This window comes from Bactrocera dorsalis, chromosome 3, assembly GCF_023373825.1.
Source record: "Bactrocera dorsalis isolate Fly_Bdor chromosome 3, ASM2337382v1, whole genome shotgun sequence".
Classification (NCBI taxonomy): domain Eukaryota; kingdom Metazoa; phylum Arthropoda; class Insecta; order Diptera; family Tephritidae; genus Bactrocera; species Bactrocera dorsalis.
This window is the reverse complement of record NC_064305.1, coordinates 25,821,425-25,838,466: the sequence shown is the minus strand read 5'-3', so window position 1 is coordinate 25,838,466 and position 17,042 is coordinate 25,821,425. Positions and strand designations below refer to the sequence as shown.

Below are 17,042 nucleotides of genomic sequence, written 5' to 3'. Positions count from 1 at the left end.
TTAAGATTTCTAGAATTTTTAGCAATTGTTAGTTACTATTTTAGAAGTTGTTTTCACTCACTTCAATTTAGTTTTTTCCCTTTTTGTAAGATTTCTTTAATAAAAAACTTGTAAGTCATTTTCATAAATATGTATATATTTTTCATTTCATGTTTTTTGATTAATAAGTTCGTTTTAATAAGATATTCTAACAAATACAACATATGATTAAAAAATTTTGGTGAATAGAATAATTAATAATTAAAAAATCCACTAACAAGTAATTATTGTTTATCTTAAATTCATAAAATTGTAATATGCATACTCCCATACAAACATACACAATTAATACTTTTTATATTAATTGTATTTATATAATAATTCGGGTACACTTCAATAAAATACTTATCATCAATGGTAGAAGTTGTTGAATAACAATAACAATAAAAAAATAGTAAGATTAGGAGTATAATACTACTGGAATAAAAACTAAATTGAGTGAAATGCAATCGATTAAATTAAATATTATAATACAATAAAGAGCGATTAAAAATAAGCAACTAAATAAAATACATATGTATATTAATATAAATTATATATTATAATAAAAAGATTGGCGATTATAAATGAAATATATTTTAAAATTTAAAAGTAAGTAGTAATAATAAACAAACAATATAAAACAAAAAGAAAATGTTTATAATTAAATCAACTAAATTGTATATTAATTATAAAATAACATTTAATATAAATAAAAATCATTGAAGTAGAATACGAATATTCTAAATGAAAAATAGTCAAAAAATAAGTATATCTACGATAAATTAAAATTATTGAAGGAAATGACGAACATTTTTAAACAAAAATAGTTAAAAAAAGACGTATAAAAACAGTTTTTTTTGAAAGTTTGTGTGAATTTATAGATTAATACAGAGATGAGTTGAAATGAACGAAAGTAACGTAATTTCCATATTTTTTATTTTTTGTTATATTTTTTTATGCTCATGATATAGGAATTTGTTAACAATAAAACACAACAGTATGAAGTCTCCCAAGTCAAAGAACGCACGCACTATATTAAAATTAAACATTTAATTACATACACACATATGCGTGTAGATATTTACCCTATTATTTGGGATATTTTGAAGTTCGAACAGTCAAATGCTTTCGATAACATTTCTAAATGCTTAATAGTAATAATTTGAAAAATATCATATATTTATAATATTTATATACATACACATATGTATATGATTTGCCTCAACTTATTATGTAATAATTGTATGTAACTATTAATACTTAGATATTTCAACACCAACAAGTGCCTTGCAGTCTATTTTCAAAAATACGGGTAATATCAGTTAGTGCGTTCGTTATTTCTTGTGATTAATTTTCTACAATATTTGATAGCAATATGCTGAATTAATGCTTTATTCATATATTATTGTTTTTGTTTATTTATTTTTTTGTTTAACATCGTTTTTAATTTACAAATATCTTTAGTTAGTTTCCTGGTAAATGCTGAGGATAATTCCAAATTTTAATTTTAATGATTTGTAACATTCGTCTACCAATTTTAATTTAATGTTTAATTACAATAGATATATAATTCTCTAGTTGTTAGTTGTAATTTTGTTTAATTTTTACAATATTAATTTCAATACAAATATGAAGGCATTATGTGTAAAAGAAAGTCTTTATATGTATTGGAATATGATATTTAATTTAGTTAGTATTAATATTATATATGTTATATGAGGCGGAAATAACCAGATTTGATGTTAATATAAGTCAAAAACGACTAGACGCGATTAGCGTCAGCCTGTCGCTAAAATTTCACAAGTACATATAATTTTGGAATTTTTTAAACTTGTATGCAGGGTTGCATTAAATGCTTTAAAGAAATTAAAAGAATAAACAATAAAATTAATATTTTTTATTTCGAAAATTGTAATAAAACACAATTTTCTAATTTCACCGCATTGAAAAATAAAAAAAAATAATATAAAACAATAGAATGTGAATCAAGTTTATAATTAAAAATTAAAAAAAAAAATTGATATCGCATTTTTTCGTGCTCGCATTTTCAATATTCTAAACCGATAATCAAACGATTTATATATTATCAATTTTTAATTCCGATTTTGCAATTACAAATTAAATTTTCTATTTTTAACTTCCAATTTTGCATTTAAATAATACATTTTTAATTAAATTATTTAAAACGCTTAATTCTTATTTAATATTTTTAATTTAAATATTTAATTCCAAAATTAAATTCAATTGAGAATTCAGAATTCAATTAAAACACTAATGTTTCCAAAATCATTTTTGGTTAGTCTGTTTAATTCTTCATTCATTCATTCAAAATTCTTAATTATTAATTTTTCAAATTTGAGTTGCAAAATTAAATTGTATTAAAAATTTATAACTAAATTTTTACAAAATTATAATAAATTAAGGTTAGTTTAGTTAATTAGTAGAACATTTAATTTACATATTTTAATTTAAAATTTAATTAAAATGAATTACAAATTGAAAAATTAATTTTTAATCTCAAATATTTTAATTAAAGATTTCGCAACCCTGCTATATGTATATTTTTTAAAAATTTCTTAAAGTTTACCTTAGAAATTACAACAACTTCGCTTAACAAGGTAAGTGACAGGTATTCCGCCGAATCTCTGTCCATCATCAGAAATTGCTTTTGAGAATATTAAACTACACATACAACCACACTTACATACATATTCATACAATATTCAATATAACATATATTAAATACCAAATATTGATTTACTTAATTGTGCCTATATTTAATTATTTTATTTTTAATTATCTTGCTAAAAATATGTTTTCACTATGATTCACATACGTCCCTCCAACCCACTCCACTCCACTCAACTCCACTACACATTACAGAGGCATGTTTACCACTGCTGTGCTTGTTGTTGTTGTGCTACAGCACCACCCACACCGGCGCTGCCATAAAGGAAACTCGATTGTCTTATCACAGATACCGTTGCCGCAGCCACACCGGCTTGCGGTGGTGGTGCGGGTGCGCGATGCTTCTTCACACCCAAGGGAAATAACGGTTGTGCTGGCTGTTTGCGTGCCACACCGCTTGCTACCGCTAGTGGTGTTGTATCTGTGGAAGCTCCTGCTGTTGTTGATGTTGCAGTGTTAGTGCTTTGCCCATCAAAATTATTGTTGTTGTTGTTTATGTTAGTTCCTGGAAGTGGCGCTATATTATAGGACAAAGAAATTTATTTTTGGAAATATGTTCAATGATGTTTTTGATAATAATGCAATTTTTTACTAGCAATGCATAAAATATGGCGTGAGCGCCTAAAAATATGCCTTGGTTAATCAATTAAATTTAAGTGAGTCAAAATTAACGTTTATAACCTCTAAATAAATGTTTTTTTACTAATGTTGTAGTTCGAAGTAATAATAAAAAACATTAAAGATAGTTTCCAACTGAGTTCTATTTAGTCGCAAATGTTTAAAATTCGCCTAAAGATACAATCAATGACAACTAAGTGTTAAATGTTTAGACGGGAATATGTGGTCGTTGTTGTTGGAACAGCTGGACCACGGTTAGGTAGAAAGCTATAACAATAGCCTTTGATATTGCCAAGTTCAGTACATGATCTTTCTCGACTTCCTTGAGAACGAAAAGAAGTTGCTCAATTTAAATGTGTACACATGAAATTCTCCAAATAAAACTAATAGGTTAAAATATAGCACGGAGTCACGCATGGGCTGATGCATACAAGCATGACGAGTTGGATGGGTTTAGCCATGCCCATCCGTTTGTCTATTCGTTTGAAAATACGCAACTTTAACCCTCAGATTTTGAAATATCGATTTGAAAATTGCACACGTCCCTTTCTCTCCGAAGTACTGCTCATTTGCCGACACCTCAGATATCGGACCGCTGTAGCATACAGCTGTCACACAAACGGATCGATGAAAAGCAAGTCTTTGTATGGAAATCTTTTTTATGTGACAAATTATCTACATGAAATGTAACAATATGCCAACAAATTTGTCTGTTCGGAAAACTATAGCATATAGCACGATTCAAACCAAGCTATTGAATGGACAACTTTTATATTTTATTATAAGATATTTTCACAATATCTGGCATGAATTGTTGTCTAATGCAACGCTCTCCGAATATATTGTTTAGATCGAACCGGTATAACATACAGCTGTTATAAAAACTAACCACTCAAAATCAAGATTAAGAACTTTTCATTCCCTTTTATTCTGTAAATAATTACCCTGTGAAGGGTATTATAGCTTAAATGCAGCCGAAATTTACGTTTTTTCTTGTCGACTTTTATAAAAAAATTATTAAATAAAAATTTTCGAAATGACATAAAATTTAATATTTGACATAACCCCAAAAGTTTTAGATGCGTTCTAGCGCACAAACATATTTTTAAATAATATAAACTCTAACTAAGCACGAAGTTCTGTACGCTAGACAATATTTCAAACACAAAACAAATTTTCGGCATTCCTTAAAAAAAAAACAATAATATTTGTTATTATATTCTTGAATATTATAATTATAAATGTTAACATTTGCACATTCCATATAAATTCCTTGTCAAACAAATGAAATCGTTCAAACTTTACATAAAAAGTATATGTATGAACGTTTGTGCACGCAATTCAAATGAAAAAGTACAAATGAAGTAGTAAGTAAAATGAATTGATAATTTTTATTCACAAAATTTCTTTTATACATAATTTTTGTTTTGCTTATTAAAGAAATAAACAAAAACAGAAATACTAAAATTAAAATAAGAATTAGATATACATACATTTATGTTTAAATATATATAAATGAAGGAGGAAATACTTACATATAAATTTATACATAATACAAATTTACATACAGAGTTGCATGCTAACAAAAAAGTGTTGTTTTTTATTATATATTAACATAACTACATATAATCGCTTTATATATTTTATATGTTTATTTTACTAAATTTTTATGCATTTAGTCTGGTAGTTAGCGAATTGACTTGTACGAAGCTAGTGTGGAATATGCATGTGTATGTTCGTGTGTTTGGTATGCATGAGAATGATTGCTACAAACATAAAAAATATATACTTTATTCTTTTCTGTATTATATGTTATTAAAAATTTTAGTATACAGTTACTAAATTAGTGCGTGTTAATGACAATAAGTGATAATTGACTACTTTTATTTATAAGCTTCGTTAATATTCATTTATTTTCTCCCCCATATATTATTATTGAAATTTATGCTTTTATTTCATTTATTATTTTTATATTTTGCATTGCTATGAGCTTTAATTGTGGTTTTTAATATATTGTTAATATTACATTAAAAAAAATGGTGTTACTGGTAAATATAATAAAATTATAAAGCTATAAAAAATGTTTCACTTCAGTTTGTAAAAAAATATATGTAGGTTAAAACAAGGCTGTGAGTGTGTCGAAAAAAAATTATTTTCATTTTAAATTGACTTTCTTATTAAAAATAGTTTTATGAGTTTTTTCTTTTGCAACGAAAATTCTATTTAAAAGATTTTTGAAGTCTTGTACCACTGTGCCACTTTGAATAGAAGTGACAATTAGCATACTTTGCGGCGCTTAGCAGTGTTTGTGCTTTGTATGCTTAGAATTATATCGCTCATTTGCTGCAAGACCGGCATAAGTCAAAAAAATCGATTCGCTAGAAAACGCGTTTAAAGTTTTCAACTGACTACAACCTTACACGGTGACTCCAACCTTACACCTCTTCTCATGCGGAGCATATAAGAGGTATTCATATGAATTTTTCACTCAACATGAAGTATGATATAACGAACAATTCTGCAGCATTAACTCCAAAATCACGTTTTTTGAATTATGCCGGTCTTGCAGCAAATGAGCGATATATATGCATATTTTTCGACGCAGACACATGCTCAAATTACGCCTGTTTAACTCAATTTTAAATTTAAAATTTAGTTCATTTAGTTGTAATACAAAATATTTAGTAAATTTATGAATTTAATATTTTCACTAATACAAATAAATTGGAAGTATAATTATAGAATAAAAAAAAATATATATATAACAGCGGAAAAACAAAACTAATGGAATAACTATTTTTAAATGAGAAATGACGAGGCATCAAAATAAAAAATGCAGATATTCAACAGAATAATTTTTTTTTAAATAAATATGTGCTTATTACGCCATTTCTCTCATTTTTGCTGCCTTTAACAAAAAAAGTATTTTTGTATTTTTAGTAATGTTTATAATTTATTTATTTTTGAAATAATCTGCAACCTCTAATTTATTTACCAAAAACCATTACTCTGTGTTTTGTAAAATTAATATCAGTTAAATATATGTATATTTATTGCTGTTTTGAAGTTTTTTTTTTTGAAATTTATTTTTGTTATTTATTTTTTACAAAAAAGTATCAATTTGAGTTTAGCAAAAGCAATTTAATTTATTTTTTGATTTTAGTGCCAATTGACAACTAATTTGTTAAAAAAATATAATTGCGTTTTAGTAATTTTTTTTCAAGTGTAGTATATTAATTTAATTCATATTTCTGATTCTAGTAAATAGTTTTTCAACAAAACTGTCAACCTTTAATTAAATTATAATTTGAATGTAGTAAAATTTTCAATTAAATAAAAACAACAATAAAAAAGCAGTTGAGTTTACATCTTTTAACTTTTTTAATATAATAAAAAAATTTAATTTATATCATTTAAATTAAGATTTTTTTATATTAAAAAAAAACGTACAAAAGGCTATTACAATTTCAATGTAGTAAAGTGTTAACTTTAATAATTTTTTTATTTTTTTAAATGCTGCCTTTTTTAAAACTGTTAAATATTAATATGTAATTACGTAATTTCATTTATATAATTTAGAAGAAAATTAAATTAATTAATATTTTTTATATTATTTCACGATGGCAATACCAACTATTTCATCTAAAATCAAAAAAGACTTTTGAAGTTAATATAAGTAATATTAACAATTTTATGCATAAAAATAATGAAATATTTATTTTAGTATCTTTTATTTTTTATTTCCTATTTTTGAAACTATTTGTTTAATTATTGAAACTACTAAATTTACTATTTTTTTAAAATTTTGAATTTTAATTTCATTATTGCTTTTAATTTGCTTTAAAAAACTGTGCAATTTTCTATATAACGCTACATTTTTAACTTCATTGCTATGTTTTCAAGGCAAAGGCTACAATTTTGCGTGCAAAAATTAATAAATTTCTCAGTGCTTATTGCCGTTTTCAATAATTACTGCTTGTTACTCAACTATTCATATATCTAACACAAATATTTCAGAAATCCAATAAAAATACCACTAAGTTTCACAAATTCCATAAAAACCTATTAATTTAAATTAGAGAAAATCATATAAAATGCTTTTTTTATTATACATATAGAGTTTGAACTTTAAATAAGTTAATTATTATTTCTTATTGATTACTAAAAGAAAAAAATTAAACTTCAACCGCATTCCATACATAGCATTCGCATAAGCATTCCACATAATAAACTTAAAAGGTTGCATTTAAAATATAAAAAGTACTTTTTGTATTAAAACAGAAAGTGTAAAATAAAAGTTGACTTTCGCACGTGGTAGCAAACGCTGCAGATAACGCGCTAAACTACTACGACGTATGCATTCACAATATAATATTTTTGTTGCTTTGTTTACAATATGCTCGCACGCATTTGCGCGAGTTTTACAATAAATTTCATGGTCATTACTATGACCCGACCTAAACGATTGTCTTGACTGTCTGCTTGCGTCTGTCTGTCTAGGCTTGCATGCTCTTACTAACTAGCCTGTGTGTGACTGCTTTTTATATCCAGCCAGCTGGCTTACATTTGCATACAACTACAAAAACTAACATACATATTTAACTTTTGTTCTTCTGCCCTTTAAACTGCCACACAGCTTTTTTGTCTTCTTCTTCATCATCTTCTTCTCGTCCCCATATATTTACATACCATTCGCTTTGGCCGTATAGATTTTTGGAATATTTAGAAACGGTGGCGGTTTTGGGAATTCGGTGACATTGTGGAAGACGAAACGGGATTCCAAATCGGTGATCAAACGGCTGACTGAATTGGCGTGCGCTAGATTGCCAGCATTGTTGCCGAACATGGGCATATTGTTGTTGTTGGCTGTTGGCGGTGTTACAGGTGCGTTGGCGCGTATGGAAGAGTGTCGTTGTGGCGGCACTGGTGCCACGTTATTGCCAGTCTGTGGGCGGAAGATTAAAAAATAGTAAATAATTTATTAAAATATAAATATAAGATTTAAATTACGTAGTTACAAAAAAGAAAACCTAAAACTAAAATCGATTTGAATTTTATTTTTGTTGTGCTCGATGAATACGTTAACCTTGAAAGCAGTTACTACGTCACAATGAATATAAAAAACCGTAAAAAACTATATATATCCGCTCTAAACACTTGTAAATAGACAGCACAGTTACTGAAATTGCATAATTACAGCACGTTTGTAGTTCAGCAGCATTCGCGTAACAGCAAAAACGGTATTTGTTGCAAGAATATTACGCCTTATCTGCTGCAACGCAAATTCTTCAAATTCCGTTACAAATTATTGATTGTTTTACGCCGAAATTACGTTGATTTTTAATGATCAATCAATGCCACAAAGGAAATATGCCATCACTTTAGGAAATCAGTGTCTTTGAATTTTTTTCTGCTGCTGCGCCTAAAATTATACTATTGCTTTATGCGTTGTCTGACTGTCACAATGCAAAAATTTCACGCTGCTACAGATTTTGTTTTGCTATTTTACTTTTGTGTAGACATGCCATGCCCACACATACTCACATGCACACAAAGCACACATACTATATACGCTTGATTATCCAGCGTAAAGCCACCTGACGACGTTCACATTCGTCAGAGGCAAATGAAATTGAGTGATACATATAAAATGAGAGAGAGAGAGCACGCAGCGAGAGAATGTAAACAGGACAATTACAAGAATACGTAGGTCTATATGTGTACAGTGGAGCTTTACTGCTATGCCAACAGAAGTAAACCTATATACGTCAAAGGAAATGTTTCTCCAATGTTCACATACTTTATATACACTTATTTCGATATTTTGTATGTACATACATACATATGTATGTAAGTATTTTATGACACTTCAAAAGCCATTCACAAAGTAATGTAATATGGTTCTTTAACAAGACCAGGTAGGGGTTGAATGGTGATACCAAATATGCGTAGCACAACAAATAGAATATCGGCCTACATTCTTAATAAAAGCATTATTTATATTTATATACACATATACATATACATATAACAACTTGAAATTCCGACATTTTTAACAGCTTTCCTAGAGTAAAGCAACAAAAAAATTTGTTTACCAACACAAGGCTTGTTTTTGATAGATCAGTGAAAATATCTTGTCAAACTGTTCCCACGACAGTAGGGTCTTAGAACGGAACGGATCGAGATTTTTATCCGGTCAAGGATGGTCAACTCGACACGATGCCTCGAAACTACTTCAGAAATGTTATCAGCTGCTACAACTACAACAACATCATATCTTGCCAAATACAAGAACTTGATTTTGATAGTGCAGTATATGGCGAAGGGGTGATGTAGGGAGGTTGAACTAAATATCAACCCCTCCAAGACGACCGTAGTACCGTTTACGAGACGCAGGTCACTACCCGGTCTCAGGAATCTCATAATTATTGGCAGAGAGATAGAGATGACCAACAAGGTCAAATATCTCGGTCTCATACTAGATTCCACTTTGCGGTGGAAGCAGCATGTAGACCTGACCCTGGTCAAAGCAACAAAAGCTTTAATGGTGTGCAATCGGTTGGCGGGCAAGTCCTGGGGCTGTAAGCCAAGGATCGTTAGGTGGTTGTACAACATGATAGTGCGACCAATAATCATGTACGGGGCGGTGGCCTGGGCCTCAATAGCGTCGCAGACTTCGGTAAAGACCAAACTATCGAAGCTGCAGCGGCTAGCCTGTGTCTGCATGACGGGCGCAATGCGCACTTGTTCAACGGCGGCACTGGAGGTTCTGCTAGAACTTACTCCGCTTCATTTGGTTATAGGTCAGGTAGCCAAGCACACTCTTCTGCAAATAATGACAAACGGGTGTGGCAAAGGCAAGGTAGTCTCGTCCCAGAGGGTGGAAAAAATAAGTGTCAATATACCAATAGCCCTCCTGCTACTGGTCTCATGGTACACTGGCCGTTGCAAGCTGAATACGCATCTGTATAACCTAGGCCTATCCTCTTGCGCTAACTGCCGGTTCTGCGACAGGGAGCCTGAAACACCGGAGCACCTGCTGATCGACTGCACAGCAGTCTGTAGACGCAGGATTAAGGCCCTTGGATCCATGTTTCCGGATAGGGATCGCATCGCCTCACTAGCACCCGGTAGTCTATTGGACTTCATCAATGCGCTGGGCCTAAGTGAGTCTATGTGATTTAGGAGAGGGCACAATAGACCTAAAGTCACGATGCATTCCTCATCTTTAAATCTAATCTAATCGAAGATGTTATAGTGGCCCCATATCATTGATTCTGCATCTTGTTGAGAAAAGGCTGCTTGCAATATTTTAGATCGAAACCCTATAAACAGACATTGCTTAATCCTAATTACGAATTTGAAAAATTTCGAACACGTATAGCTATTTTCGTCATTTTAAGAAATTTTTATTGCCTTTTTCGGTTTTTTCCACCTAAAATCAACAGAAAACATCTTCTAACAACTCTGTCGCAAAATGACTGAAAACTAAAAGTTTGAGTTGCTCCCTGATTAAGCGGCAATTATCGCTTTTTAGTTATCCTAAATTTTTATATAATAAATAAAATTAATATTGCGTCCATAATTTTATGATTACAGACTACATTTTACATAACATGACACTTCCTCGAAATTGCGGCACCTGAAAGAAGCTCAAAAGCTTCAGAATTGTTGTAGTAGTCACTATTTAAGTATTGTTCTTGGATACAAATATAGTTTGTACATATTAGATATTTTGACAGTGTAAACAGTCAAGGCTGTTCAAACTACATGAAGAGAAGCACAGAACTGTTAACGAACCTTTACATATAAAATAATCTATAGCATGAAATTCATCGAGAGAGGTCACAGACACAAGCATGCGAGAGAAAGTTACATTTCGCTTCCCGAAAAGCACTCAGCTAAATGTGAAATTCATTTCCATGTGAGCTTCAAACTGTTGCAGTCTAATTGTACATGTCTTTATCATTTCTATTTTGCTAGCTGTTCATCAAATTTGTTTTCGAAACTCATTGGGACACGTGCGATATTCAAAGAACATAAAATAAGGCATTTGGTCATTTCACTAAAAAACGGTAAGCCACTTACATTACTCGTTTGACGTAGCGGCGGTGGGGGCGCTTGAACTGTTCGATGTGGTGGCAGTGGTGGCGCATTCAATGGACCACCATTCAATATGATTGCTTTTATGGGCTTTTCTCGACTCGACGCTTGCCTGCTGCCGGGGCTACCTGGACTGCCCTGAGCGCTGCTACTGCTGGAAGACTTCATATTGGCAGCGGCAACGCTTGCAGTTGGCGGCAGTGGTGGTGGAGGTGTTGCATTTGTTGTGCTACGAAATTGATCACGCAACGCCGACACACTACTGGTGGAAGAAGAATTGGAAGGTGGTTGCGTTGTGGTGGGCGATGAGTAATTATTGCTGTTTACGGAAGAGATAAGTGTAGTGTTCACAGCGCTATATGGTATGGCCGGATTGCCACTTGCAGCGGTACTTTGGCCTCCCACAATACTATTCAGATTGGAATTGGAGACGCTGCGTGCCGGTGTTGGCGGTGGCGGTGGTTTGACTGATGGCGGTTTCGGTGGTGCCACTGTAGGGCGACCTATGAAAAAAGGATGTAATAATTACATTTTTTTTATTTTTACTTAATTTTTATTTTAGCTTACCAATTGGTGGATTTGGCGCTGGACGCATGCCGCTGCTGTTGATTGCTTCTTGCGACTGATACAGTTGGGCGAGTGGTGCGCGCATTGTGCCGAAGTGTTGTTGAGTGGGGAATATGGGCGCACCTGGCGCTGCAATTGGCGGTGATCTGTGGAACAGAGTACAAAAATTGCTGTTGAGCAAGTTATAGAATACAGTCTCGATTTAAAGTACATTCGCTTAATTGTCATTAAACATGTGGAACATTGAATACTTGTATGCAGCTGACAGCTGTCGGTTGTTGGAAAACATTTCTTGTGAAAGCAGAGAGTAGTTACACCTTTTTCTATAGTTTGTTTCTAAATCGCCCAAAATAAACATATTTGGCTGCTGTTTTAAAATAATTAATTACTTCAAATTCTAAATATTTTCGAACCCACAGATAATGTTCACTTTCATTGCAATTGTGTGTCAAATAAATGGAACATACAAAAAAACTTCTGCTATACATTATATATATGTATTTATTTATATTCCAGCCGCAATATGCTATATTTATATGTGAAATAAATTTAAGAGGCTTATAAATTTAATATGATTTGCTGATATTCTTCTAATAGTAGAACGTTAAGCGCATGTAAGAAAGCTCAAAAATTAACTTCGAATTTATTAGGTACGGTGGCTCTCTCTTTTTTTAATTATTTTATGTAGTTTTTAGTTCCACATTTCGAGCATTTTTTTCATATAACGGTACGATCAGGAATTTTAGTATTTTTCGAACATATTCACTAACTATTGAAAATCGAAATATATCTACCTAGTTAGGAAATAATGATACAAAAAATGAAATAATGTAAATGTCCAACATTCAGTTGATTCATTAATCATCTTCTTCCATTTAAATTAAATAAATATAGTTTTAGACGTTTAATTCAAAAATGAAACAAGGAAAAAATTTAATAATTTAAAGGATCAATCTTTAATTGACTCAACAAAAAAACTATATAAGACTGATTGTACTAAAAATAAAAAATGGGCTCTACAAAGGTATACACATATTGGGTTGTCAAAAAAGTCTTGCGGTGTTTTCGCTAGTTGGCGCTGAAAGCGCGTAGTTCTAGTTTTATTCGTCGCATCGGGTCATGCTATACCTTTTTGGAAAGCTCATTTCACGCGATAACATGTGTTTGATTGATTGTCGTTTCTTTTAAGTCGTTCTTGAGTTATAGCGTCGCAAACATGGAGCAAAATAAAGAGAAAATACGGCATATTTTACAGTACTACTACGATAAAGGCAAAAATGCATCTCAAGCCGCCAATAAAATTTGGACCCGATACAGTTTCCATTTCCACCGCACAACGATGGTTTCAACGTTTTCGTTCTGGTGTAGAGGTGGTCGAAGATGCGCCACGCTCCGGAAGGCCTGTCGTCGAAAATTGCGATAAAATCGCTGAATTGGTCGAAAGAGACCGGCATAGTAGTCATCAAACCGTTATATATTTGAAGAAGCTTGGAGTCACTATGAAGCTCGATGTATGGGTGCCACACGAATTGATTCAATAAAAATACCGCAAGACTTTTTTTACAACCTAATATTAAGTTAAAATAAATATATGTTTAGGCGCACTTTTCTACCTTTTTCCTGAATGTTTCTATAGTATGGAAAAAAATCTTCTAAATATGACTAATGATAAAAAATTCCCCAAACAAAGTAAATTTAACAGCCACAATTATGTCTTGTTTATATGTTTTAATGTACGTAACTCGTAAATGATAAATTTTGTACCCTTTATACTGAATGATTTTTAAGTTAATTAAGATATATGTATATTACAGTATTTACAATAATTTTTTGAATAGCCCAAATATTTTTTACTAAATTCGTAAACACAACCTTATGAAGTATAATGAATATCAATGGATATAATTACATATAATGAATTTTACGATGCTGCCCCGTTAGTTGAAAGCCCACACTTTTTTTATTATTGACTATTCGAAACCTGACTGCGTGCCCCAAACCACTAAACCTAAGTTTTCATGGAATTATTTGAAGCATTGCACGCAGCTACTTTAATGATATACAATAGTTTTGTTATTCTTGTTGCATCTGGTATACCTTGGCGACTTCATGCTATGATGGCGCGACACGGTCGTACGTTGACTGCTCGCCAACGCCAATTGCTGTAATCCTGGCGGTTTGGGCGCAAAATTCGGTTTGCCATGATTCGGCACCGGCTTCAAACTTGGCGTCGGCGACTTATTAGTCGGCGTCGTCGTTGATGCTGCGGTAGGGGTGGCAAGCGAATTGTTACTACCCGTTGCAGAAGGGCCAGCAGCGCTATTTATGCCATTCGTGCCGAATAATGATGACTTGTTCGGTAGGATATTGCCTCGGCTAGGTGCAGGTGATGTTTGCTGCTGCTGTTGAAATTGTGTTGCTTTCGACAGTGTACTGTTCAGGCTGCTTTTGTAGTTTAAATGGTTTGTTGTTGTTTTGTTTGTTGTTGTTGTGGTAGTTGTGTTGTTCATTGAATTATAATTGTACGAGGTCGTTGTAGTTGAAGAAGAGTTTGTATTACTACTTTTATTATTTACAACATTTGAATTTGTTTTGCCTAATGTTAAACTGTTGAAAAAGAAAATATGTATGTATATATATATGTATAAAAGCAAAAGCAAATAAATTAGGGTTTGAAAAGGAAAAATATAAACACAAGAAAGAAGTATAAAAACAGATAAGATGGTTAGTAAAAGTTAGCATTTGGAAAGAAAGTAGATCTATGTTTGCGGAAATATGTACAGTTATAAGTATGTACAAAAGAAAAGTCAAAACTTGTCATCAGATTTTTGAGATATTATTTTTGAAATGTCAGCGGTTAATTATTTTAATTATATAAGGTTGTGGTACTTGAGATGCTTCTTTTTACGAAAATATTTTTAATCTCTAATGTCAAATAACATTTTTAATGTGCTTCTCATGCATTTTTTCTTTACATTTTGATCATTTGTCGGAAACTCTAACATCGGACCACTGCCATACTAACTAATTGATCAAAACCAAATCCTTATAGGGAATACTTTTTTATTTTACAAAAAATTTAGCGCGAATTATTGGAAAAAGCAATGACATATGCTGCGAATATATTGTTCACGATCGGACTCCTATAGCTGACCGATCAAAAGCAAGATAAAGACCTTTATATATACTCTTTAATGCTTTACGCGTGGAGAGTATTATGTCGAAGTAGTTTTTTTTACAATTTTTACTAATGGCTAGGTACATTTACTATTTTATACAATTTTATGTGAATTGTTTAAAGAAATTTTCATAACATTTAAACGACGTTCCGAAAATGCAGAAAAATTTATTTAAAAATAAAGTCAATTTAGATAAGATTAGCTTTAGATAGATAGAAGATTTATATTTTAAGTAATTAATTAATATTTTGAGAACAAAAATTAACATTCCTAAAATTCTTTAGCAATAATCGGATTTACGAAAACGAGTCAAAAACATTTCTTAAAGAAAATATTAATTCGCAACTGAAACGTATATTATTTGTTTACTTCAAGTAGATATGGTTAAGTATATATCATATATATGTATATTATGGAATTCGTTATTTCCCAGGTTTTGATTTTTTTTTGGAGACGCCCCTAATAGTTTCAGTTTTTGACCCAAAAAATCATTATCCAACGTAAACAAGGTTTCTATTTTAAATTTAAACCGTGCCTAATAATTTTACTTTTACCATGAATTTTATATTTTTAACGTTTGTATTGCTTTTTTTATGTACAGAGTAAATAAACCTAAAGAATAGAATATTCTACTGTATTCATATAGTACAACATGTCGTACGAGCAACTTAGAATTTAAATTTCGAAGGCTCAGTACATTTAATGTATAACTTTTAATGTTTTTATCAAAAAATAATTCGGACCTTTCATATTTTCAAAATTGTAGGGTTATTTATTTTAGAGTTAAAAAGATTAATGCAATGGATCCAAAAATTCCATATAAATAAAATGCTCGGCTTAAATTGTAAGTATAGAACTTGAATAATTTTTTTAATGCAAAACATGAAATTTCAGGGGACGTTTGCAAAAAAACTCAACTTCGGAAATGATCGTCTCAGAGTGACCCAAAGAAAAATCACTCATTTTCGCGATATTTTTTAATGTTGGAATCAATTAATATTTTTTTTTTTATAAATATATACAGTCATGACGAATATAAAGTAAAAGGTTAAATAGCGCGATAGTGAATCACGTTAAAAATGTTCTGGATATCTTCAAAACTCTTCCTTTGAGAGTGAAAACCGTCTTGACAAACACCATTCTGAGAAAAACTCGTTTAAAGATTGGAGTTGCAGTGAACTTCGATTTACAAAATTTTCGATAATGTTTATTACAATGTATACTATCCGATAATGCACCAAAAAAAAATGATTTCTCGAAAATTTCGCACTGTGTGTATAACATATGTAACTATATATGTATGTATATTATTGTATGTAGCAAATGCAAATCTGTAGACAAATTCTTAATGAAAACCAAATATGATGTGAAGGTGGTTAAAAACACATAATAAATGAAAATGGGAATAAGAAAAATGTATAAACATGCATTCATATAAACGTAATGAAATAAAATAAATTGATAATGTGAAAACGAGAGGTATTAAAAAAGTTCGAAAAAAATGGAAAACTAAAGAAGCTGATGTTGATAAAAATGAGATTTACGCGTAGAGCTTTATGAATGTATGACAAACAAAAAGTGTTAATAAACTGCAAAACTGCGCGTGACATAAATATTGACAAACAGGTGATTGCAATGGTCGTACGATAAGTTAGTCACAAGTAATCAGTATGAAGGCGGCTTGCTAGTCATTTGAGGTACATATGTAAATATGTATGTATGTATGAGTGATTTGTTGACGCTTGTAGTAGATGGGTGTTTGATGCAACTGCTAAGTCAAGTTAAGCGAAGATACTTTTATACTAAAATAACTGTGGCGAAGCAGGTGAATAGTGAAGGCACCAAAATCAACGTTAAGAGGCGTAC

At 30.9% G+C, this 17,042-nt stretch overlaps 1 protein-coding gene across 9 annotated transcripts in view; it reads right to left on the bottom strand.

The window, feature by feature from the left end:
- Positions 1 to 124: 124 nt before the first annotated feature.
- LOC105222303 (WAS/WASL-interacting protein family member 2) overlaps positions 125 to 17,042 on the bottom strand; it is a 50,279-nt gene continuing 33,361 nt past the window's right edge. For 6 of the 9 annotated variants that reach the window (XM_029548688.2, XM_049452575.1, XM_029548691.2 and 3 more), the window contains 5 exons: positions 14,095 to 14,604; positions 11,998 to 12,143; positions 11,416 to 11,933; positions 8,017 to 8,272; positions 125 to 3,226 (listed from right to left, as the gene is read on the bottom strand). In XM_029548688.2, coding sequence (XP_029404548.1) covers positions 2,913 to 3,226; positions 8,017 to 8,272; positions 11,416 to 11,933; positions 11,998 to 12,143; positions 14,095 to 14,604 — 1,744 coding nt within the window. In that variant the 3' untranslated portion in view covers positions 125 to 2,912. Of the gene's footprint in view, positions 3,227 to 4,687; positions 8,273 to 11,415; positions 11,934 to 11,997; positions 12,144 to 14,094; positions 14,605 to 17,042 lie in introns of those variants that run through there. The other 3 variants (XM_029548693.2, XM_049452578.1, XM_049452577.1) reach the window with 3 other exon arrangements.